The sequence below is a fragment of the Theropithecus gelada genome, chromosome X (genome assembly GCF_003255815.1).
Source record: "Theropithecus gelada isolate Dixy chromosome X, Tgel_1.0, whole genome shotgun sequence".
NCBI classification, from domain to species: domain Eukaryota; kingdom Metazoa; phylum Chordata; class Mammalia; order Primates; family Cercopithecidae; genus Theropithecus; species Theropithecus gelada.
The window spans coordinates 46,415,766-46,441,324 of NC_037689.1; the positions used below are offsets into that span (position 1 = coordinate 46,415,766).

Genomic DNA, 25,559 nt, shown 5'->3' on the forward strand with positions numbered 1-25,559 from the left:
CAGTGGCGTGATCTTGGCTCACTGCAACCTCCACCTCCCAGGTTCAAGTGATTCTCCTGCTTCAGCCCCCTGAGCAGCTGTGATTACAGGTGTGTGCCACAATACCCAGCTAATTTTTGTATTTTAGTAGAGATGGGGTTTCACCATGTTGGCCAGGCTGGTCTCGAACTCCTGACTGCAAGTGATCCACCGGCCTCAGCCTCCCAAAGTGTTGGGATTACAGGCATGAGGCACTGTCCCCAGCCAATAAATTCACTAACATTAAGTGCACAATATGTGTTTAATTTAAAAAAATTAATTGATGCATAATAATTAACATATTTATGGGGTAGACTGTGATGTTTCCATGCATGTATACATTGTATAATAATCTAATCAGGATATTTAGCATATCCATCACCTCATACCTTTATCATTTCTTTGTGGTAAGAACATTCGAAATTCTGTCTTATAGGTGTTTTGAAATATACAATATTGTTAACCATAGTCACCCTAATGTGCAATAGAACACCGGAACTTATTCTGCCTAACTGTAACTTGGTACTCGTTGATGAACTTCTCCCTGTCCCCTGTCACCTACCTTCCCCAGCCTCTGGTAACCACTGTTCTACTCTCTATTTCCATGAGATCAACTTCTTTAGATTCCATATATAAGTGGTATTGGTATATAAACACAATGGAATACTATTTAGCTATGAAAAAGAATGAAATCCTGTCATTTATGGCAACATGGATGGATCTGGAGGATATTTCATTAAGTGAAATAAGCCAGACACAAGAAGACAGATACTGCCTAATCTCACAGATGTGTTTTAAAAACAAAAATATGATCATTTTCTTGGAACAGAATGATGGCCCACAGCCAGAATCAAATCTGGCCACAGAGTAAGCATAGCCAACAGCCACACTCAGCATCCTTGGAAAGCCTTCTGTTGTAGTCCCTTCACATAATCCACACCCAAGCCATCAAGAAAACTGCAGGCTCTGCCTTCAAAGCACTCCCGGAAGCCATGTTTTTCTCAGCACCTCCACTGCTCCCATCCCCACCCCTTCATCATCTCTCCCAGGGATAACTGCAGTAGCCTCTTAACTGATCTCCTGATTCTGGCATTGCCCACTCCCAACAACTTATTCTCATTGGCCAGAATGAGCCTGTTGAAGCTTGTCAGTCTGTGTCATTCCCAAACTCAGAACCCTTCCCATCTCACTCAGAGTAAAACCGAAGTCCTCCAGTGGCCGACAAGACCCATGCCTCTGCCCACTCCTTGCCTCCCTGACCAACCTCCTAGTGTCTCCCAGCTCCCTGGCCTTGCAGTTTCTTGAATACTTCTCCTCAGGTCAGGGCCTTACACTATTCCCCAAAACTGGAATAATTGTGCTCCAAATACTCATAGAGCTCACCTCCTTCTCTCCCTCAAGTCTTTCCCCCTATCTTCTTTTTTTTTTTTGACAGAGCTTTGCTCTTGTTGCCCAGGCTGGAGTGCCACGGCACGATCTCGGGTCACTGCAACCTCCGCCTCCCGGGTTCAAGCAATTCTCCTGCCTCAGTCTCCCAAGTAGCCCCACCCTCTTCTGAATTGTGATCCTCTGCTGCGTTACTTCTCCCCATGACACTTGTCTCATGTAGCTGTCTTATTTAGTTTTATTGTTGGTGTTCCCCTATAAATTCCCCGAGGGCAGGGACTTTTGTTTCATTTTCTGATGTACCATACCTGGCCCCTAGTAGGCTTTTAACGATATTTCTTGAATGAATTAACAAAGCCTGATACATATAGATACTCAACAAATCAACAAATATTTATTATTTTTTACAATAATAGATGTATATTTATCTACAGGTTTCTCTCTCTCTCTCTCCTTCTTTTTTTTTTTTTTTTTTTTTTTGACACAGAGTCTCCCTCTGTTGCCCAGGCTGGAGTGCAATGGCGCGATCTCAGCTCACTACAACCTTTACCTTCTGGGTTCAAGCAATTCTCCTGCCTCAGCCTCCCGAGTAGCTGGGATTACAGGTGTCTGCCACCACACTTGGCTAATTTTTGTATTTTTAGTAGAGACAGGGTTTCGCCATGTTGGCCAGGTTGGTCTCGAAGTCCTGACTTCCAGTGATCCACCTGCCTCAACCTCCCAAAATGCTGGGATTACAGGCGTGAGCCACCACGTCTGGCCTACAGGAACATTTCAACAACATACATGCAAATGAGAGACTAATGAGTTTCTAGATATATATATATACACACACACACATATGCCTCTATATCTCCTATACATACTTCCCGAGATGTTTTCTATTGTAGCAGTTTATATTACCAAAACAACATCAACCATAAGTCTGGCTTGAAAACTGCTGAGTATCAGAATCACCCAAGGAACTTGTTAAATACCTATAAAGAAACCCAGCCCACTCCCTGAGATTTTGATTCAGTGCGTCTGTAGTGGGGCCCAGATAGCTCTGTCTTTGACAAGCTTCAGAGATGATTCTGATGAATACAACATTTGAAAACCCTGAAGCATATTATAAATAACTTAAGTCAAGAGCTCTACCTGTCTTCGAATCACCCATCATGCCCAGAGGTGGGGTTGGGGGGAAAGGTGGGCAGGAGGTGGCAGGTAGTAGGGCCATAATAACTACGTATTGATTTACTGACTATATTAGCTTTTGACCCCATAAACAGGAATCCTTTATGGGCCATGCAATATGATTTTAAAACTAATCTAAGACTTTTTGAATGTTCTTTTAGGACTTTATTAAAATACTACCCCAAGAATCATATTGAGCAGAAATGGATTTCAGACTCCATTTTCTATTTTAAACAGCACAAAACTAGGCCACGCCACATCCTCCCCCTTTCTGAATCTGCACCTGAGCAATTTGGTATAACTTCTACATGACCGAGATAATGGCCTACTGATAGAGCACAAAGAAAACAAACATCCTGTTTATGCCAATACGGGGTCCTATTTTCCTATCCCAGGAGTGACCTCAAGAAGCAGCTGAACATGCTGACCAGTTATTGTCTAAACATTAATTACGCCCAAAGCAGCACTGTTGTTCTTGAGTCTTGGCAAATGCACTCTGACAACCAGATGGAGAGCTCTGGGCAGCGGTATTCCATGGATGAATTCATTGAGCTATCTGGGAACTCATGCTGCAGCTAACCTATGCTGGCACCTCACTGTGCTCCCACAGGAGAGAAAATACAACATAGGGGTTGAACTTGGGAGCCCAACAGACTCAGGTTCTAATCCCAGCTCTGCTATTACCGAGAAAGTTACTCAAACTCTCTCAGCCTCGGTTGTCTGATCTTTAAAACATGGTGAAGTTTTGAGAATTAAATTTGATCATCTTTATGAGCAGAGAGTAATGCTGAATAATGTTAGCCATTTATGAATAGCAGTAGGAAAATAGGATCATTCATGGATCTATTACTTCAGATTTTGTGTTCTGTCTTTTCCCTGCCCCCTACTCCAAGAAGGTATGAGGGCCCCGTGGCACAGACTCCTTTGTAGGTGCTGTGAACTCAAGTTGCTGGTAGATAGCCTGACTTCCTGGCTGCTGTTTTCCTGAAGCCAGAGCAACTTGGGGGGTATTCTGGAAAGAAGAAGACAATGAGAGACAAGATCTCTCCAAATTGCAGGGAAAGGGCCAAATGTCTATGGATCCCACAAGCAGCAGGTGCCAGTGGCAGGACCTCAGGAGATATGAGAATGTGAGGCCCTAGGCATGGGAGTTCCACCTGGGAACAGACTGCAGGAACCTGACCCGTGATAGGTGCAACGAATCTGCTCCCTTCTAGTAATTATGTGGGCTCAGACAGTGAGGGCAGTGCAAAAATGGCCCTGGGTTGAAGACTGGAGGCCCCTCTCCTGTTTCTGTAAACATGGTGGACACTTGTTTGACTCTGCGGAGGTGAAGAGAGCCCAGCAAAGTCTGAGACTAGGCCAGGCACAGTGGCTCACGTCTGTAATCCCAGCACTTTGGGAGACCGAGGTGGGTGGATCATTTGAGGTCAGGAATTCGAGACCAGCCAGGCCAACATGGTGAAACCCCATCTCTGCTAAAAACACAAAAATTAGCCGGGTGGTAGTGGTGCATGCCTGTAATTCCAGCTACTCAGGAGGCTGAGGCAGGAGAATTGCTTGAGCCTGGGAGGCGGAGGTTGCAGTGAACCGAGATCACATCACTGCACTTCAGTCTGGGCGAGAGAGTGAGACTCTGTCTCAAAAAAAAAAAAAAAAAAAGACCGAGACTGAATTTCCTACCAGTCAGGCAAAATGGACTCATAAAGAATATTTAGTTTCAATTAAAATATAATAAAATAAATCCAAGTTTGTGGAGTAATCCTTATGTCTTCTATAGTAGTAGTAGTATGTTTACTGTTGTTATTTTTATTGCCCTCCTGCGAAGCAGAGGTGGCTATTTGGTGACTCTAGAAAAAATTTTTTTAGAGAAAAAAACACTCTAGTATAAATTTTAATTCTCTGGCCTGTTTTTAAATGACACAAACTTGCAAATTAAAGTGGAGGAAAAAAGAGCTTTACAAGTGAAGAGTCTCAATTCACTAAAATAATGCCAACAAGATAAGCTTGCATAGAAGAATTTTCAAATTGTTACTGGCTACATGCTTAAAAAATTAGAAGTGCAGGTATTGGGCTGGGTGCGGTGGCTCATGCCTGTAATCCCAGCACTTTGGGAGGCTGAGGTGGGCAGATCACTTGAGGTAAGTAGTTCGAGACCATCCTGGCCAACATGGTGAAACCCTGTCTCTACTAAAAACAGAAAAATTAACCAGGTGTGGTGGTGCATGCTTGTAATACCAGTTACTGGGGTGGCTGAGGTGGGAGGATTGCTTGAACTCAGGAGGTAGAGGTTGCAGTGAACCAAGATCATGTTACTGCACTCCAGCCTGGGCAACAGAGTGAGACTCCATCTCAAAAAAAAAAAAAAAAAAAGTGCAGGTGTTATAATCATAGTGCAAAACCATGACAATTGTGGTGTCTTTTACTGCCTAAGGTTGAGAAATAGACTATAGTACCTCCAGTTATCACAGTTTCTGGTCCTTTAATAAATGATTTCTGACAAATACCTAGTATTTCTACCAAATACCTGTCCCTATACTTGCCCTGACCAAAGTGGTTTCATGAGTGAAGTCTTCACTCCACCCAGGGGAACTCCTATACCTAACCTACCTGCATATGTAAAGGGGACCCTAGTTAATATGGCAGATCCATTTAACTCACTGTAAGCATTTTACATGTTGACCACACATACAGTTATCAAGAACCAGCCTTTCAACCAACAACACAGAACATCTATTCTTGAAGAGCTCCCTAACTTTCCTCAGTATAGAATTGTCTGCCATTAAGTTGGTTGGTTTGTCGTACTCCAGAAAGATAGTCTAAGATAAAAGTCTCCTTAAACTAGGATACATATACCCTCATGGACATACAAAGACTTTTCTTTTCTTTTCTTTTTTTGAGATGGAGTCTCACTCTGTTGCCCAGGCTGGAGTGCAGTGGTGCGATCTCAGCTCACTGCAACCTCCACCTCCCAGGTTCAAGCAATTCTCCTGCCTCAGCCTCCCAAGTAACTGGGATTACAGGCATGTGCCACCACACCTGGCTAATTTTTGTATTTCTAGTAGAGATGGGGTTTCACCACGTTGGTCAGGCTGGTCTCGAACTCCTGACCTCATGATCCGCCCATTCGGCCTCCCAAAATGCTGGATTACAGGTGTGAGCCACCTCACCCAGCCACAAAGACTTTTCAAAAGGTACCCATGAACAGGTAGTTTTAAATCAATCAATGTCCAGATTCAACTTCCAATGGTTCACTTTCCTAATATTAACTAGGTCAAGAAAGTCTCTGGGTCCAAAGCCATGCTTACTCCACTTTACAAAAGAAAGGCACCACCCAAACCTTAATGTGTTGCATTGGAAGGGGTGGAGGGCGATTTAGCCTTCAGGGCAAACCAAATGGAAATCTCAGTTAGTGACCATTCAAAGCACCATGAACCTATGAAAGCTTCCTGTCTTTCCCTGTCTTACACACATTTCTGTTACAGGTGAAGCCTAGTGTTAGAAACTCAATATGGTAGAGTGGAGAATAATGCAAATTTTTGCCTAACAACTTTGCCTCTTCTTCTCCCAGCTATTGTCAAAGAACACATGGATCTTTAGGGATAAGGCCCAAGAACTCAAAGCAAAAGGAGCATTGGAAAGAAATATTGAATGCTTAAAAAAATGGCTTTTTCATGTAGTTAAGGGTAAGCATTTTTTCAGCTATTCTTAACACTTGTATTGAATCCTAAAAATGGCTTTTCTCTTGTAGTTAAGAGTAAGCATTTTTTTTCCAGCTATTTACTTTAAAATCACTTCAATAAACCAAAGCTATATAGGCTGGTACTGCTGCTTCTTAGAAATGTGACTAGAATATTTTCTAGAATTATCAAATTTTTTGAGATACATTGGAATAGATACATGGGTAAAACATTCACATAATTTTTTATAGACTTCATATGCATTATTTAAAAAGGAAGTTAAAAACCTGCGTTATCAACTTACATCATAAAATATTTATTCTATTTACAAGTCATCCTAATTCATCTCATTCTCTATGTTTATTTTCTACCTCTTTATAACAAAAAATCAAATTATTATCTGCCTCCAGATCAATTACTTTTAAATAATATATGCCCCCTTTCTATCTTTAAATATATAGGAAAAGTTTAGTCATAGTATCTACTAAAGATAACTATTTCTGTTTTTCGTATTTATTTGATGATTTCCAAAAGGCAAACACTACAATTTGATACACACACACACACACACACATACACACACGTGCCAATATTTAGAGAAGGAATAACATGCCTTTTAAAAATCATATGCTTCTTCCTATAAATATCACATAATTTTATCTGTAAATTACATTGCATTACTACAAATTAAGTGAATTGATTTACTGTCTTGTCTTGTTTATAACTTATTATATTAGATCTACATTATTTTAATCTTGACTGATTTTATTTTACACAATCCATTCTATCATTTATTTCCCAGTGTTTTTTATAAAGCTTCTTGAAATACATTAATACATTTGAACTGAAAATACATTAATACATTTGAACTGAAAATACATTAATGCATTTGAATTGAAAAGACATTTTCTTGGTTTGTAGGTTTTTAGTAGGTTTGACAATGAGGACTGGTTTTGTGAATTCTGTTGGATGGTGTTTTCTGCAAAGTTAGTAATCTAAAACTGTAGCCCTGAGATTTTGTTTTTTTAAAAAAGGTTGTAAGCAAACGATAAAAACATTTTATCAAAAATTACTTGATTGGCAATGGCATAATTAAATTACTAATATTACCATTTCCCCAACCCTTTCTGGCTATATCTAGTTGAATAAGTTGCTTTCAAGTAAAACAATAAGGGATATAATTAAGAGTCATTTAATAAGTCTTGATACAGCCTTTTGTTAGAATTCCCAGAAAGAGAAAAAGCAAATGATTCTAATAGCTTGGCAACAAATCCTTTTGCAGGTCAGGTCATTTCTAATCCATTGCTTGCAACAAATTTGAAGGAGGATCTTAACAAATTGTCACTCGATAGACCATTAAAATTACTTTTGATGGCAATAATAGTAATAAATTATGTTGTTATTTTTGGTAAATAACTCAGAAGTTCAAAGAATTGAGTGGCATCACTGTAACAAACTCCTTCCATTCTATCTACACATTTGCATGGACAACATATTTCAGCACTTATAACTATAACAAGTAAAATTGGGAAAAAATTGATGTTAATTTTAGCAGTAAGTTATATTCATCCATAAGTACATCTACAGGTACATACTATTCATCTCATTAAGAGATACATTGCTGTCCAAATTTATGTTTAGGTTATTAATTATTTATCAAAGTATATATAATGTGGTGCTTTGGTTAGTTATGCTCTAATTTATATACATATTTTTGTTTCAGAGAAGTATGATACAGTGATCGCTAAAAGATTTGCAAACATTAAAACATATCCCATTAGGAAAAATTATGGGAAAGAAGCAGAATAAAAATATAAGTTTGAGGAGAAAAAATGAAATGTATAAATATTTAAAAGTTAAAAAATAACTTGTTATATGTTTTGTAAATTTATGATGATGTTTCAAAGCATTACAGTATTTAGATGCCAATAGATGCATTAAAGTGATTGGGTAACAATTTTGTTTTTTATTTATGTATTTATTTATTTATTGGAGACAGAGTCTTGCTGTGTCACCCAGGCTGGAGTCCAGTGGTGCAATCTCAGCTCATGGCAACCTCCGCTTCCTGGGTTCAAGCAATCCTCCTGCCTCAGCCTCCCGAGTAGCTGGAACTAGAGGTGCACGCCACCACGCCCGGCTAGTATTTTTGTATTTTTAGTAGAGATGGGGTTTCATCATGTTGGCCAGGCTGGTCTGGTCTCGAACTCTTGACCTCAAGTGATCCACCCATCTCGGCCTCCCAAAGTGCTGGGATGACAGGCATGAGCCATTGTGCCCGGCCCACAATTTTGTTTTAAAATGTCGATATTGAATTTCTGGTTTCCAGTCTGGTATGTAAGGAGCTTAAAAGTGGCCACTCGGTCCTGACAACAAGTAAAAATTGAACGAACTGACAAATCTACAACTCTTCTTAGATCCATCAGAGAACTGAGGTCACAGGGCAAACCACTACTCCCAAAATTGGAGAGAGTAACAGGCAGATAGAGAGAATATTAGCTTACTAAAGCAGAAACCCACAAGCAGAGCTACCTCCCCAGGAACCAGTGCTGGGATAGGAAAATTTAAACTGACAAATCGCTGGCACCTCAGTGTGGACAAAGTCTAAGAGTTCAAGAAGCCATGGGGACAAATACTTTTGTGACTTTTACCTCCAGGAGCTCAAGCAGGGCCTCAGAGTGACAGAGCAAGACCCTCTCTCTTAAAAAATACATAAAAATAAAAATAAAAGTGTATACGGAAAGGAAAAAGATCTAGAAAAACCAACTTGATATTGAAGGAGAAGAAAATGTCAGAAAACTGACACTATCTGACTTCAAAACTTACTATAAAGCTACAATAATCAAGACAGTGTGGTACTGGCAAAAAGAACAGACAAATACATCAATGGAACAGAAATAGACCCAGACAAATATATAGAGAACCAATCTTTGACAAAGGAGCAAAGGCAAGCAAACATAGACCTTTCAACAAATGGTGCTGGAACAAATGGACATTCACATGCAAAAAGAAAAAAAGAAAGAAAAAATTAACCTAGACATAAGCTTACATCCTTCACAAAAATCAAATGTAAATGCCAAACTATATGTAAATGTAAAATACCAAACTATAAAACTCTACAGAAGAAAACCCAGATTGGTTTCTTCTGGGTATGGTAATGACTTTTTAGATACAATACCAAAGGCATGAACCATGACAGAAACAATTGATAAGGTGGACTTCATTAAAATTAAAAACTCCAGGCCGGGCGCGGTGGCTCAAGCCTGTAATCCCAGCACTTTGGGAGGCCGAGACGGGCGGATCACAAGGTCAGGAGATCGAGACCATCCTGGCTAACCCGGTGAAACCCCGTCTCTACTAAAAAATACAAAAAACTAGCCGGGCGAAGTGGCGGGCGCCTGTAGTCCCAGCTACTCGGGAGGCTGAGGCAGGAGAATGGCGTGAACCCGGGAGGCGGAGCTTGCAGTAAGCTGAGATCAGGCCACTGCACTCCAGCCTGGGTGACAGAGCAAGACCCCGTCTCAAAAAAAAAAAAAAAAAAATTAAAAACTCCTGTTCTGCAAGAGACTATGTTAGGAGAATGAGGAAACAAGGCATAGACTGGGGGCTGGGCACGGTGGCTCACGCCTGTAGTCCCAGCACTTTGGGAGGCCGAGGTGGGCGGATCACCTGAGATCAGGAGTTCAAGACTGGCCTGGCCAACATGGTGAAACTCCGTCTCTATTAAAAATACAAAAATTAGCCAGATGTGGTGGCACATGTCTGTAATCCCAGCTACTCGGGAGGCTGAGGCACAAGAATCGCTTGAACCTGGGAGGCAGAGGTTGCAGTAAGCCAAGGTCGTGCCACTGCACTTCAGCCCAGGCAACAGAGTGAAACTCTGTCTTGAAAAAAAAAAAAGACATAGACTGGGAGAAATTATTTTAAAATGATACAACTGATAAAGGACTGTTACCCAAAATATACAAAGAACTCTAAAACTCAACAATAAGAAAACAAACAGCTGGATTTTTAAAAATGTGCTAAAGACCTTAACAGGTACCTCTCCAAAGAAGATCTACAGATGGCCAGGAAGCACATGAAAAATGTTCAATATCATATGTCACTAGGAAATTGAAAATTAAAACAACCTACTACACACCTATTGGAATGGCAAAAATTGAAAACATTGATACCACCAAATGCTGGCAAGGACATGAAGCAATAGGAGCTCTCATTTATTGCTAGTAGGAATGTAAAATGGTACAGCCACTTCAATCTGCAGTCGAATGCTCTACCTCTGGGCTATACCCGCTCCTGGTACAGCCATTTTGGAAAACAGTTTGGCAGTTTCTTACAAAACTAAACATATTCCTACCATGCAATCTAGCAATCACACTCCTTGGTATTTATCCGAATGAACTGAAAATGTATGTCCATACAAAAACCTGCACACGGATGCTTATAGCAACTTTATTTATATTTTCCAAAATGTGGAAGCCACTACGATGTCCTTTGGCAGATGAATGGATACACTGTGGTACCTCCAGACAATGGAACATTATTCAGCACCAAAAAGAAATGAGCTAGCAAGCCATGAAAAGACATTAAGGAACATTAATTGAATATTATGAAGTAAAATAAGCCCATCTGAAAAAGCTACATGCTGTATAATGCGAAATTATATGATGTTCTACAAAAAGTAAACTATACTAAAAAGAACAGTGGTTGTCAGGGGTTACAGGGAGGAAGAGATGAATAGGTAGAGCATAGAGGAATTTTAGGGCAGTAAAAATATTATCTGTATGGTACTATCATTGTGGATACCTGTCATTATACAATGTATAGCTATGAGTTTGGACAATGTAAAATTTTATCCAAACCCATAGAAGGTATAACGTTAAGAGTGAACCCTAATGTAAACTATGGACTTTAGGTGATAACGATGTGTCAATGTAGGTTAATGGATTGTAACAAATGCATCAGGCTGGGGCAGGATATTCATAGCAGGGGAGGTTGTGCCTGTGCAGGAAAGGAGTATACAGGAATTCTATGTACTTTCCATTCAATTTTGCCGTGAACCTAAAATTTCTCTAAAAAATAAAGTTTATGAATTTGTAAAAAGGTTAATACTTACAATATTCCAGAAATTACATCTTTTATAACTACTTAAATTAAGAAGCAGATACCTAAATTTTATTTACTTATTTTATGTATTTATTTATTTGAGATGGCGTCGCGCTCTGTCACTCAGGCTAGAGTGCAGTGGTGCGATCTCGGCTCCCTGAAACCTCCACCTCCCAGGTTCAGCGATTCTCCTGCCTCAGCCTCCTGAGTAGCTGGGATTACAGGTGCCTGCCACCATACCTAGCTAGTTTTTGTATTTTTAGTAGAGACGGGGTTTCGTCATGTTGACCAGGCTGGTTTAGAACTCCTGACCTCTTGTGATCTGCCTGCCTCGGCCTCAAAAAGTGCCGGGATTACAGACGGGAGCCACCACACCCAGCCTGATATCTAAATTTTAGACGTCTACTTTAAGCTGTATAAGAAGGTATACAGTTTTTTCAAAATTCCTTTAGAGATTGTGGGGAACAAAATTTCACGACTCCTAGTCTAAGACAGTGGTCCTCAACAAGGATTTCATCATCCTCTGGGAAGCATTTTGGAAATCTGTGGGCCATCTTCAGTTGTCATAATGGTTGGAGGCAGCTACCAGCATTTAGTGGGCAGGGGCCAATGAAGCTAGACATCTTGCAATGCATGTGGCAGCTCCACATGAGAATTTTCCCACATCCTGCAAGATTTCTGAAAGTCCCTGCATAACATTTAAAATTATTTGAGCTTGAGTGTGCTAGCTCATGCCTGTAGTCCCAGCATTTTGGGAGGCCTAGGCCAGAGGATCACTTGAGCCCAAGAGTTTGAGGCTGCAGTGAGCTGTCATCGCTCCACTGCACTTCAGCCTGGGAGACAGAGCAAGACGCTGTCTCTAAAAAAAAAAAATGATTAAATAAAAAACTTAGAAAAATAGAATTATTGGAGTCTAGAATCTGCCTCTGTTTTGCATACAATCACAAAGTATTTCTGCAACAGTTACGATAGACACAGAATTTTAGAGGAAGGCAATTACTATGTACATCAAGGAAGATTGCACTTTGTTTTGTTTACAATTTTACCAAAAGGCATTCACCATTTGGGAAATCACACCCTGACAGCAATGCCACTCTTGGGATTTGAGCTCTTATACCATGCCCCCATAGCAGTCTGCCTATACACAGGAGGTTAGAGATTCCATTTAACAGACTTGGGATCAAATATTAAATTAATGGAGACATATGAAATATAGGATGTCACTGAATTTTTTTTTTTTTTTTTTTTTTTTTTGAGACAGAATCTCACTCTGTGGTCCAGGCTGGAGTGCAGTGGCACGATCTCGGTTCACTGCAACCTCCACCTCCCAGGTTCAAGCGATTCTTCTGCCTCAGCCTCCTGAGTAGCTGGGGCTACAGGTGTGCACCACCATGCCAGGCTAATTTTTTGTTGGATTTTTAGTAGAGACGGGGTTTCACCACATTGGCCAGGCTGGTCTCAAACTCCTGACCTCAGATAATTCACCCACCTCAGCCTCCCAAAGTGCTGGGATTACAGGTGCAAGCCACTGCGCCCAGCCAGGATGTCACTGAATTTTATTAACAGAGTGGTTAGAAGATATTTCATAGTATTACCATTCGATTATTTTATGTGAGATAATAAGAATAAGAAATCTACAAAGAAAAGAACACACTGAAATTATTTAGTATTGTTTGTGTTGCCCATGGTTGGTGTTTTTCTTGTTTGTTTGTTTTAGAGATGAAGTCTCACTGTGTTGTGCAGGCTGGAGTGCAATAGCTATGTACAGGTACGATCATAGCTCACTATACCCTTGAACTCCTGGGCCCAGGTGATCCTCTTGCCTCAGTCTCCCAGGTAGCCGGCTCTACAGACATGCACCACCATGCCCAGCTTTCACTCTTACTCTGTCACTGTTCCCAGAAGTCTACGTACTATTTCTTTATAGCTTCATGTTGTATTGTTTTATTTTCTTTCTGTACTCCAGTCCCTGTCACTTACCAAAGGATACAGTCTTGTGGTCATCCTAGTAGTTCAATATGCCCTTGGCTTCTACAACCCATGTAATAGCCATTGAGGGAATATCTGAATTTCTTTGTATACCTGCTATAGAGGACATTGTTCTTTGGATTACTCAATGCCCCTTACACAGTGACCCTCTGAAACAGTTATCTCAGAACTCAGGCAGGAAAAACTAGTTCTTCCTGATGGCACAATTCAGCTTCTAGATTTTGAGAGTGATAGAATGACTGTGTAGCTCCCTTTGCTATAGCTGCTAAAAAGTCCAGGATTTCTTACTGACATTTTTCTCCTTTTATTCTGCTTTATTTCCTGGCTTCTGCCCATATTAATTTCTCTGAGTATTGAATCATCTGTGCTTTTAGGGAAAGCCTCCTTAAGATACACAAATCAAAAAACTAACACGTCATCATGTCTTCTCTGCTTGCCCCACACTGTCGTCTCGCCTGGTGAGAACCCTGCACAAGGAAGACCGGATGTTCTGGCTTTTGAGTGCTTTTATTTCATTCAGGTCTCTGCACAAATGTCACCTCCTCAGAGAGGTCTTCCCTGACCTTTATACCTAAAACATCCCTCCTTCCTCCACCCAGTCACTCTTTTCTCTTATCCTATATTTCTTCATAGTACCACTACTACATATTTACCTGTTTAGTGGGCAATGACTGCCTTTCCCTCAGACTCCAAGTTCTCTGAGGACATAGACAGTCTATTTTGTTCATGGCCACAACCCCAGTGTATAGAAAAATGCCTGGCACATAGTAAGAGTTCAATAAAGAGTTGTTAGATGAAGGGGCCGGGAGTGGTGGCTCATGCCTGTAATCCTAGCATTTTGGGAGGCTAAGGCAGGTGGATTACCTAAGGCCAGGAGTTTGAGACCAGCCTGGCCAACATGATGAAACACTGTCTCTACTAAAAATACAAAAAATTAGCCAGGCATGGTGGCGTGTGCCTGTAATCCAGCACTTTGGGAGGCCGAGGCAGGTGGATCATGAGGTCAGGAGTTCAAGACCAGCCTGACCAACATGGTGAAACCCCGTCTCTACTAAAAATACAAAAATTAGCCAGTCATGGTGGCACGTGCCTATAATCCCAGCTACTTGGGAAGCTGAGGCAGGAGAATCACTCGAACCTGGAAGGCAGAGGTTGCAGTGAGCCGAGATCGTGCCATTGCACTCCAGCCTGGGTGACAGAGCAAGACTCCATCTCAAAAAAAAAAAAAAAAAAATGTTGTTGTTGAATGAAGAAATCATTCAGTGAATCAGTTAAATCACTGTTGCCTAACGACCTAGAGAGCTACTGATATTGACTGACTGCCTTCTCCAATTTACAAGAACATACTGAAAGCTACACATTTCCTTTGATCTTACCTCGGTTGTGATAACACAGGGCCACAGCTAGTGTTCCTGTTAACTGTGACACATACCTAACCACCTCCAAACTTAGGCCACCCAAATGACCAAAGCCCAAACACTGCAGAGGTCTCTCCAGGGCCCCAGTAGCCTAGGACCAGACTCCAGGTGGTAGTGCTCTCTCAAGAAATGGTTTTCAGGGTAAAGGGAGGTAAGCAAGGGTTGGGTTCTCTGCCTGTTTTGGGTTCCCTCTGCATGACTTGCCCAGTAACTGTTGCCTTTCACCATTTCTTCCTTCTGGAAAGAACTCCATTCAATGGTCCTGTGGTCACCATCCTTGGCAAAATCTGCAGAAGAGTTCCTCTTAAATGTCCAACAAGTGGTTTTTGGCTGGGCATGGTGGCTCTCGCCTGTAATGCCAGCACTTTGGGAGGCTGAGGCAGGTGGATCACCTGAGGTCAGGAGTTCAAGACCAGCCTGGACAACATGGTGAAACCCCATCTCTACTAAAACTATAAAAAAAAAAAAAAATTAGCTGGGTTTGGTGGCGCGTGCCTGTAATCCCAGCTACTCAGGAAGCTGAGGTGGGAGAATTGCTTGAACCCAGGAGGTGGAGGTTGCGGTGAGTCAAGATTGCGCCACTGCACTCCAGTCTGGGTGACAGAGTGAGATTCCGCCTCAAACAAACAAACAAACAACAAGTGGTTTTTAATTGCAGAAGGTAACAAAATGCTTTAAAAAACAGTTATGTAGTCTCTTACCAGTACTTTTTTTTCTCCCAGTAGAGGTGTAAGATGTGATGGTGCCTAGTTTATATGCCACAAAAACTGATTACTCTGAATGAATATGCTCCTTCCAGAAGCTACACAAGTGAGATACAGGTCTTCCGAGTCAGGTACTGTCCGTTTTAGCCAAATTGAAATAGTTAGGCCTCCTGGAGGAGGAAAATTTCAATCCACATCTAACGATCCTTCTCTTTCCATGGACTCAGTGAGTAAATTGGTTCCTTCGTTGTGAACCAAGATTACCTCAGTATATAAATCTCCATGTCTTTAACACACTGCCACAAATTCAACTAAGTGGGGCTGTTACAAGCCACTAGTGTTAGCACAACATTGTCCTAAGTGCTGTGGGTCACACGAAAGAAATAGATAACAACCTTGTTTGTTCTTCATCATCCTAACTCCCTTCAGTTCTTTGAGATTTGAAATCAGAATAATATTGCTTCTCTTATCCCTCTAGAAAATTTTAGAAACATAATTTGGATCAAGCCTTAAACACTAGGAGAAAGGCACTAATGGAAAACATGAAGCATTTACCCTTAGTAGTACTATCAGCCCATCTCTCTCTGAGGATCAGGGTTATACAATCCCATGATGTAACTTCCCCTATGGTTTTTCAAACATCATTTTAAATTTCAGGCATCGAACAAGAGAGCCAGTATGGGCTGAATTGGAAGCATTAACAATGTGAGATTTTACTGATGGAACTGAAAGGGGCTCTTTTCAGAAAGCATATTATAAAAGAGTTTTCTAGACAAAAAGAAAATGCACTTCTTACCTCCTACCAACAAGTAGCTGTTGGGAAACAGTGTTTTTGCTTGCATAAGGGCCCTTGCGTGACCTGAGTGGAAGAGGTCAAATATTCCATCGGCGTATACTCTGACAGGCCTGTCAGCTGTGGGAGAAAGAAAACACTGTTAACAGAACTGCAGAATGAGGAATCTCAGCTACCTTCCATCAGTCATAAGAAACTTTCTGGATAAGACACAATCTCTACATACCATCAGTTTCACATCAGTGCATGAAACTAATTTTAAAGAGGTTCTTCTGAAGACATCAAAGCAGAGCAAAAACATAACAAAATTAAGATCAAACCAGGGAACACACATTTTTAGCCAACAGAAGAGACAAACACAGAGCACTGGGGAGTTGTCTTGACCCGGACTGGAGTCTAGGTGACTGAGCCAGCAGAGTCAGCCCAGCTGAGACACATAGGCAGGAGTAACTGAGGAGCTCAATGGAAACAGCAAATGGCTTCATCCTTGAGTCTGGCAATCCTGAATGAAGACCCCAAGTCCCTGTTCCCAAAGGCAATGATGTACTGGAATCTGCTCACATGGCTCACCTTACACCTTTCTTCCCAACTCCAAGTCACGTTGGTAGCCTGAAATCAGCCACGGTAGAATGCTTCCACGACAGAAATTGGCAAATGCTACAAATCAGGGCTTATTTCCTGCTGGAGGACCAGCTGTTAAACCTTTACCAGCATACCACTGCAAGGCCACTCCCTAACCTCTTTGGTATAATAAGAGATGAGGGACATACGCCTCAAAGGGAGGAAAGTCAGCATGTAATGTTGCATGTAGAAGTGGTGCTTAGGGCTGAAGATGAGCAACAAACACTATAGTCCCTCCTAGGGAGAAAGGCCAAAAGTGAAGAGGTCTCACAGACAGTGACATACAGTGCTTTAAAAAGTGCTGTTCCAAGAGGAAGAGGGACACACTTCAGTACAGCACCCCTGCGAACCAGGAGACTGGGATAACACTATTGCTCAGCCAGGCCAAAGACCCATCCCCTTCAAGTCAGAGAGAGAAATTGAGTATATACTTCCATCAATTTGGTAGACAAAGCAAGTCACAAAATTATTCTTTTTAGCTGGTTGGAGGAAGGACGTTGCAGCTCTATTATATCCCCATCCTGATAGTCTGGAAGATGCCTGCTACATTTATATAGAAAATTCTGTATATTTTGCCAACCTTGACACCTTTCTAGACTCTCAACAAAGGAACTAGAATGTGAAAATCCAAGAAGGGGATTCAAAAATGGATGACAGGAGAAAGAAGTAGTTTCTCATATCAAAGTGCATTTTAAGCACCCTTGTCACCTCTTCTCTATGGCTACAAACAACATAGAGATATTTTATTCTTGCAGTGAGAAGGAAAGAGACATATGTGGCCACAATAGTGTTTTGTTGTTGTTGTTGTTGTTGTTGTTTTTCTTTCTTTTCTTTTCTTTTTTTTTTTTTTTTTTTTTTTTTTTTTGAGACAGAGTCTTGCTCTGTCGCCCAGGCTGGAGTGCAATGGCGCGATCTTGGCTCACTGCAACCTCCACCTCCCGGGTTCAAGCAATTCTCTTGCCTCAGCCTCCTGAGTAGCTGGGATTACAGGCACTCAGCACCACACCCCGCTAATTTTTGTATTTTTAGTAGAGACGGGGTTTCACCATGGTGGCCAGGCTGGTCTTAAACTCCTGACCTTGTGATCCACCCACCTTAGCCTCCCAAAGTGCTGGGATTACAGGTGTGAGCTAATAATGTTCTTTAAAAAGAAATACAAGGACTATCAGTTAAATATGGTGAACTGAACACACAGATTATCTCTACTTTCTCCCAGAAACACCACAACAATTACTAAGAGTTAAAAGTTAAAGAGTTAAAAGTTAAAAGTTAAAGTTAAAAGTTAAGTTAAAAAGATAGAATCCCCCCGAGGACAGAGAAAACAAGAAAGGCAATGTCAATGGATGAGAGACTTCAACAACATTATGGAAAGTTGATTGTCAAGTGTTGAGTGCCTACAGGGAATAAGAATCAGGGGTGAAGAAGGTAGAGAAAGGGACCACTAGTTTTCTTTATAAGCTAAGAGTACTACTGACTTTTGAAAATAGTCGGGCGTGGTGGCTCAAGCCTGTAATCCTCGCACTTTGGGAGGCTGAGGCGGGCGGATCACCTGAGGTCAGGAGTTCCAGACCAGCCTGGCCAACATGGTGAAACCCTGTTTCTACTAAAAATACAAAAATTAGCCAGATGTGGTGGTAGGCGCCTGCAATCCTTGCTACTTGGGAGGCTGAGGCAGTAGAATCACTTGAGCTTGGGAGGCAGAGGTTGCAATGAGCTGAGATTGCGCCACTGTACTCCAGCCTGGGTGGCAGAGATAGACCTTGTCTCAAATAAAATATATATATATATATATATATGCATGTATTACATTGATGTTATAAAAATAAATTTTCTAAAAAGACAGAAATCAATGCCAACTTCTGTTGAATGATCTTTAAGACTTAGATTTAAAATTGTGATTATTTCTTGAGGCAATGCAACCTCATTAATTTGGAACATAAAGAAATGTTACATTAATAGATTCAGATGGTACAATGTTTCTAATAAATTAAATTTCTCTAATAAAAAAAGTTGAGAGACTTTATGTCAGATAGGGAATTGCAATTATTTCCAATTATACACAATTTTGAACAAACAGAATTGCCTTCATAGGATTATACTGTATTCTAAATAAGGCACAGTAAATAGAAAATGCTTTGAAATAACAAACTGTCTAATGAGGGAGCCTTGCTTTGAATGTTCTTATTCAATTTGAATTCAATTGAGGAAAATTTGTTTTAAGATATAAACCCCAGGGGAAAGCAGATGGCAGTTTTGTAAAACTTTTTGTTATTGATTCAGAGGTGATCAAGAGAAATGAATTCAGGAAGCAGGGAGGAAAGAAAAGTAAAGAAAGAAGATGCAATTACTGAGAAAAAAGGCCATTTAGTAAATCTGAAGAGTATTTACAAAGTTGATTTTGCAATAAGCTCACTTTTAAAAATTGTGGTGTGTCAGCAATTTCCAGACTGTGGGAAACTCTCCAGGACTCCCCTCCCCTGCCAAAAAAGGACCCTGATCTTTCATCTCTTCAACAAATAAACTTCAAGGCAAAAAAGAGAGAGAGAGAAAGAAAAAGAGAAACGAAAGGGGGATCTGCAGATTGAAAGAGATTTAAAAAACACATCATCCTACTGTAAAGTATGGACATTATTTGGATTGGGTTCAAACAAGCTATATATAAATGATGACATAAGATAATTAGAAATTGGAACACTGGATATTTGGTGATATCAAAGAATTATTGTTAATTTTTTCAGGTAAGATGATGATACAGTGATTATGTTTAATAAAACCAGAGTTCTTTTTTTTCAGACATATATACAGAATGCTAGGAAGTCTGGGATTTTGTTTCAAATCGTCCAAGAGGACAGAGTAGACGGAGGTGTGCATGGTGCAAGACTGGCCATGGGTTAGTGGTTGTTAGGTATGAGTGACAGGCACAGGAAGGTTCATTATACTGTTCTTCTACTGTGTGTGTTTGAAATACTCTATAATAAAGCTTTAAAAAAAACAGAGTATGGCTTTTTAGTTTGTATATTGATCTGTTTTAATCTTTTGTTTGAGATTCTGGATATGCTTTTAGGCATCTGGTGACTCTCCAGAGCATCTATGTGAGATACCACTGACCTGTGAAGCTGGAGGTTTGGCAATGACCAGAAGTCAATTGAAAACAAAAAAAGATGTCAGAGTACAACTATTCCGTGGCATGGTGGAGAGACATTAAGGTGGCTCCGAATGATCTCTGCCTCCTGGTGCTCATGCCTTTGTGTAATTCCCTCCCCTTGAAGTGTGTGTGGGACCTGTGCCTTGCTTCTAACCAGTAGAATATGGGAAAGGTGGTAGACGTTATTCCATGATTATGTTACATTATAAGACTCCATCTTGGCTGGGCGTGGTGGCTCACACTTGTAATCCCAGCATTTTGGGAGGCAGAGGCGGGTGGATCACCTGAGGTCAGAAGTTTGAGACCAGCCTGGCGAACATGGTGAAACCCTGTATCTACTAAAAATACAAAAAAAATTAGCCTGGCGTGGTGACAGACACTTGTAATTCTAGCTACTTGGGAAGCTGAGGCAGGAGAATCTCTCGAACCTGGGAGGCGGAGGTTGCAGTGAGCCGAGATCACACCACTGCATTCCAGCCTGGGCAACAAGAATGAAACTTTATCTCAAAAAAAAAAAAAAAAAAGAGAGAGAGAGAAAAGAAAAGAAAAGAAAAAGAGTCCATCTTGCTAACAGACTCACTCTCTTTCTGCACTGGTGGCTTTGAAGAAGCAAGCTGCCATGTTGTGAAAGGGCCTATGGAGAGGGCCACATGGCAAGGACCTGCAGGTGGCCTCTAGGAGCTGAGGGTGGCCTCTGGTCGACAACTGGTAAGAAGCTGAGCCCTTGATCTTACAGTCACAAGGAAATAAATTCTGGTAACAACCTGAGTGAGCCTGGAAGCAGATCTAACACCAGTCAACCTCCAGATGAGAACTGAGCCTGGGGTGACACCTTAAATGCAGCCTGTGAGACTCATGACGTTTGCTCTTCAGAAGACATTTTTACAAAAATGAAAAGGTGAGTCATGGACTGGGAGAAAATATTTGTGAAATATAGGACTTGCATCTAGAATATATGAAGAACTCTCAAAACTCAGTAAGATGAACAACCCACCACTCAGTTAAATAAAGCAAAAATATTGAACAGACATTTCACCAAAGAAAATAAATACAAGGATGGCAAATAAACACAAGAGAAGATCCTCAATAACATTAGTCATTAGGGAAATACAAATGAAAACCACAATGAGATAACATTTCATACACACTAGAATGGCTAAAAAATGTTTTTTAATTGACCATACCAAGTGATGGTGAGAATGCAGAGCAACTGGAACGCTAATAAACTGCAGATAGGAATTTAAAGTGGTACAATCACTTTGGAAAGCAGTTTGGCAGTTGGTTAAAAAGTTAAACACACATCTGCCGTACAGCCAAACAGGAGGCAGTCACCAACCACGTTACGTTTAAATTCACACTATTGTGGGGTATGTTAGGCGTTTCTTGGTATTTACTTCAGATTCAAGCAACAATAAAAGGGTGATTGATCATCTTTGATTATGGCTATTAACAAGGCTTGGATTGTGGCTATTTTAAGGCATTTAAACTGTACCTTAGAAATACATACAATTCACAAAACATATGTATTTCGTTTAATCTTTGCATCAACCCTATGAGGTAGTCAGGTGAAAGTAGACTTATCATTTCATGGAGGGGCAAATGGAGGCTCAGCGAAGTTAAGCAGCTTATCGAATGTCATACAACCAATTTACCATGATATTTGAGTGCAAATCAAACTCACCACTCTTTCTTCTACCTTGTTGACACCTGCTAGAAAACTACATGCTGATATGAATTCTTGTCTTTAAAACAAAACAGAAACTATTATTAAACACCCAGTAATTATTGCAACTAGTACTGTTTTTTTGTACAACTGATGTGCGAAAAAGGTGGCACAAGTTAAGCTTTTAAAATCTTACAGTTACATACTTATTGTATATACAATTTAGTTTTATATAAACTTTGCAATTACCTTCTGCTTATCACTAGCCAGTGATACTAGCTAATGATACTATTTTCTGTAAATGATTGTGATTGATGTTTGCTTTTTAAAATACGTTAAAGTTTTAGAACAGAGAGTATATATAAAGAAAAAGTATTCAGTAAATTACATCACAGATGGTACATGAATAAGGCAGATTCATTAAGGCAGCTCTTGAAAAATGTAGTCAGGGAAATTCTACACACTGGAAACAGATAATACAAACTTCCTTTTTGAAAAGGAAAATAGAAAATCAGAACCGAGATTCCCTTTAAAAAAAGTCAGTTTAAGGCCGGGTACAGTGGCTCATGCCTGTAATCCCAGCACTTTGGGAAGCTAAGGTGGGTAGATGGCTCAAGCCCAGGAGTTTGAGACCAGCCTAGGCAACATAACGAAACCCCATCTCTACAAAACATACAAAAAATAGCCAGGCATGGTGGCACATGCCTGTGGTCCAAGCTACTTGGGAGGTTGAAGTGGGAGGATCAATCGCTTGAGCCTGGGAGGTTAAGACTGCAGTGAGCTGTGATCACACCACTGCATTCCAGCCTGGGTGACAGAGCGAGACCCTGTCTCAAAAAAAAAAAAAAAAAAAAAAAAAGCAAAGCAAAGAAAAGAAAGAAAGAAAAAGAAAAAGAAAAGAAAGGAAAACAGTTTTAATGAAAAGGAGCCTATGAAACAATCTCCCAGACTTTTCCTTTATGTCAAGACAGAGGATTGATTCTCCATGCATCGGAATACATACAGCACCGTGTATGCGCATAGCTCCACAGCTGGACTAGCTAAGACCAAAGGTGCCAATTCTGATTGCTTTTTCATTTTATTCTGCTCTTTCTCTTGAAGTTTCATCACCCTTGTGACCTCACAAACAAGGTCAAAAAGCTAAGAGGTATGGGCAGAGTTTGTCATTACCTCTTCTAGAATTTGTACCCCAGCCCCTGTTTGGGCAGTTCTAAATTTGTAAAACACATTTTAGGCGATTATATTATGTCAAAAAATATGGCTAGTGTAGGAGATGGTAAGAGAGTCCAGTTATAGCTATAATCTAGGCCAGGCACAGTGGCTCCTGCCTGTAATCCCAGTACTTTGGGAGGCTGAGATGGGCAGATCACTTGAGGCCAGGAGTTCAAGACCAGCCTGGTCAACGTGGCGAAAGCAGTTCCACTAAAAATACAAAAGAAAAAAAAAAAAACCAAAAAACTATAATCTTGAAGAGCATTATCAAATACCAAATTCTGCTATGTTTGTCTTTTTTGAGGGCACGCTCAAGACAGTGCCACAAACAGGTAAATTGCTTACGACTCTTGAAACCAAACCCTTCTTGAAACTCTTGAAAGCAAACCCTTCTTGACCAAACCCTTCTTGAAATTCTTGACCAAACCCTTCAAAAAAGTAACGTTTTTCTTCTTTTCTTAAATGGTAATCAAACAGCAAGATTCTTAAAAATTCTCTGAACTTTTCTGCTAACAGTACAATGCTCCAACAATTACGATATTGGATAATCTCCCTGCCACTCCTTCTAACCACTGCCAACAGTTGCTCTTATGCAGTGGTACTCAAAGTGTGGTCCCAGGACTAGTGGCAGCAGCAGCATCACCTGGGAACACACCACCACGCCAGGCTAATTTTTGTATTTTTAGTAGACATAGGGTTTCACCATGTTGGCCAGGCTGGTCTTGAACTCCTGACCTCAAGTGATCTGCTCGCGTCGGCCTCCCAAAGTGCTGGGATTACAGGCATGAGCCACCGCACCCGGCCTGATATTTGAAGTTCTAAATAAAGAAATTTCCAACAGAAGTACCCTGGCTAGGTACTCATCAACATCACGGATTTTCTTATATAATTTCCCAGAGTTATCACCTAAGGTTAGGGGGCAGAATTTCTCTTCTAAAGATCAGGAGTTCATCTTTGTTCCATCTCACTCCCCCTCTAATGACCTGTATTCCACAGAATCCACCACACGGTTATTTCAAAATACACCACCATCTTATTACTGCTTAAACTGCTTGGCAGTAGGCAACGCACAGGTGCCCAATTTCACCCAGTTAGCTTGATACCAGCTCAAAATACCAGAACAAACTCTCTCTGCTTCTATTTCCAGAGGAAGAACTACTTCTCTTGTCCCAAACTGTCTTTCTTTTTTTTTTTTTTTTGAGATGGAATTTCATTCTTGTTGCCCAGGCTAGAGTACAGCGGCTCAATCTCAGCTCACTGCAACCTCTGCCTCCCAGATTCAAGCAATTCTCCTGCCTCAGCCTCCCAAGTAGCTGGGACTACAGACATGCACCACCACACCTGGCTAATTTTATATTTTTAGTAGAAACAGGGTTTCATCATGTTGGCCAAGGTGGTCTCAAACTCCTGACTTCAGGTGATTCGCTTGCCTCCAAATTTTCATTCATTCACTCACAAAATATTTATTGAGCACACAGTATGCAACAAGTGTTTCTCTAGATACTGATAAAACAGTAGTGAGCATGGCATAGTCCTGCCACTACAGAAGATCACAGCTACTGTCTGTCTGAGCATGTTTTCACTTAGCTCCATGGCCTGCTGTGGACCATGATTCATAGGAGAGTTTGTTGCGGTAGGCAAAGCAGGGGTTTGAGGCGAAATGGACTTGGGGGTCAAATCCCAGCTCTACCCAGTCAGCTAGGACATCTGACAAGTTACTTTTCAGTTCTGTAAGTCTCCTTTGCCTCCTCTTCAGAAAGGATACAATAATAGTTATCTCATATGGTCTTTGCAAAGAATACACAGCATCACATTGAGCAGATATATACAGATATATAGTAAGTTCTACTTCCCTTTCCCTTCCCTAGAAAGGTAGAGGCCCTTTCAGTTTGGGCCTGATGCTCATCCTTTAACTTTAGGTGAAGTCTGTTTTCTTCATGACCACCTGGACTTTTTTTTTTTTTTTTTTTTTTTTTTGAAACGGAGTCTTGCACTATTGCCTAAGCTGGAGTGCAGTGGTGCGATCTCGGCTCACTGCAACCTCTGCCTCCCGGGTTCAAGCGCTTCTCCTGCCTCAGACTCCTGAGTAGCTGGGATTACAGGCATGTGCCACCATGCCTGGCTAATTTTTTGTATTTTTAGTAGAGACGAGGTTTCACCATGTTGGCCAGGCTGGTCTCTAACTCCTGACCTCAGATGATCCACCCGTCTCGGTCTCCCAAAGTACTAGAGTTACAGGCATGAGCCACCATGCCTGGCTGGCCACCTGGACTTTTCTTTGGCATCCCTTGGATATATTGCTTGGTTGGTATTTCTGTGTGTGGTCTCCAGACCACTAACTTTAGAATCACCCTGACTGTCTGTTTAAAATGCAGATGCCTTGCCTGGGCCCATCCCAGATTTGGGAAGAAGGGAATGAAACAGGAAATCTACTTGTTTAACAAGCTTACCAGGTGATTCTTTGTACACTGAAGCCTGGGAACAACAGCTTTGGCTGCTCTGTACTACCTCCCCAACCTTGTTTTGCCTTTTTCAAAAGCAACTCACACAAAAGCTTCCTAACTCTGCCTACTCTGGTTCTCACTTCACTCTATTGAAGGCTATTCTTATAGGAAGCACAGTGTCATGGTTGAGAGGTCAAGCTCTAAGACAAA

At 41.0% G+C, this 25,559-nt stretch overlaps 1 protein-coding gene across 3 annotated transcripts in view; it reads right to left on the minus strand.

Annotated features, from left to right (window-relative positions):
• Positions 1 to 25,559, minus strand: part of PCYT1B (phosphate cytidylyltransferase 1, choline, beta) — a 116,199-nt gene that overhangs the window by 33,355 nt on the left and 57,285 nt on the right. For all 3 annotated transcript variants that reach the window (XM_025372820.1, XM_025372821.1, XM_025372818.1), the window contains exon 3: positions 16,268 to 16,384. In XM_025372820.1, the coding sequence (XP_025228605.1) occupies positions 16,268 to 16,384 (117 nt within the window). The remainder of the gene's footprint in view (positions 1 to 16,267; positions 16,385 to 25,559) is intronic.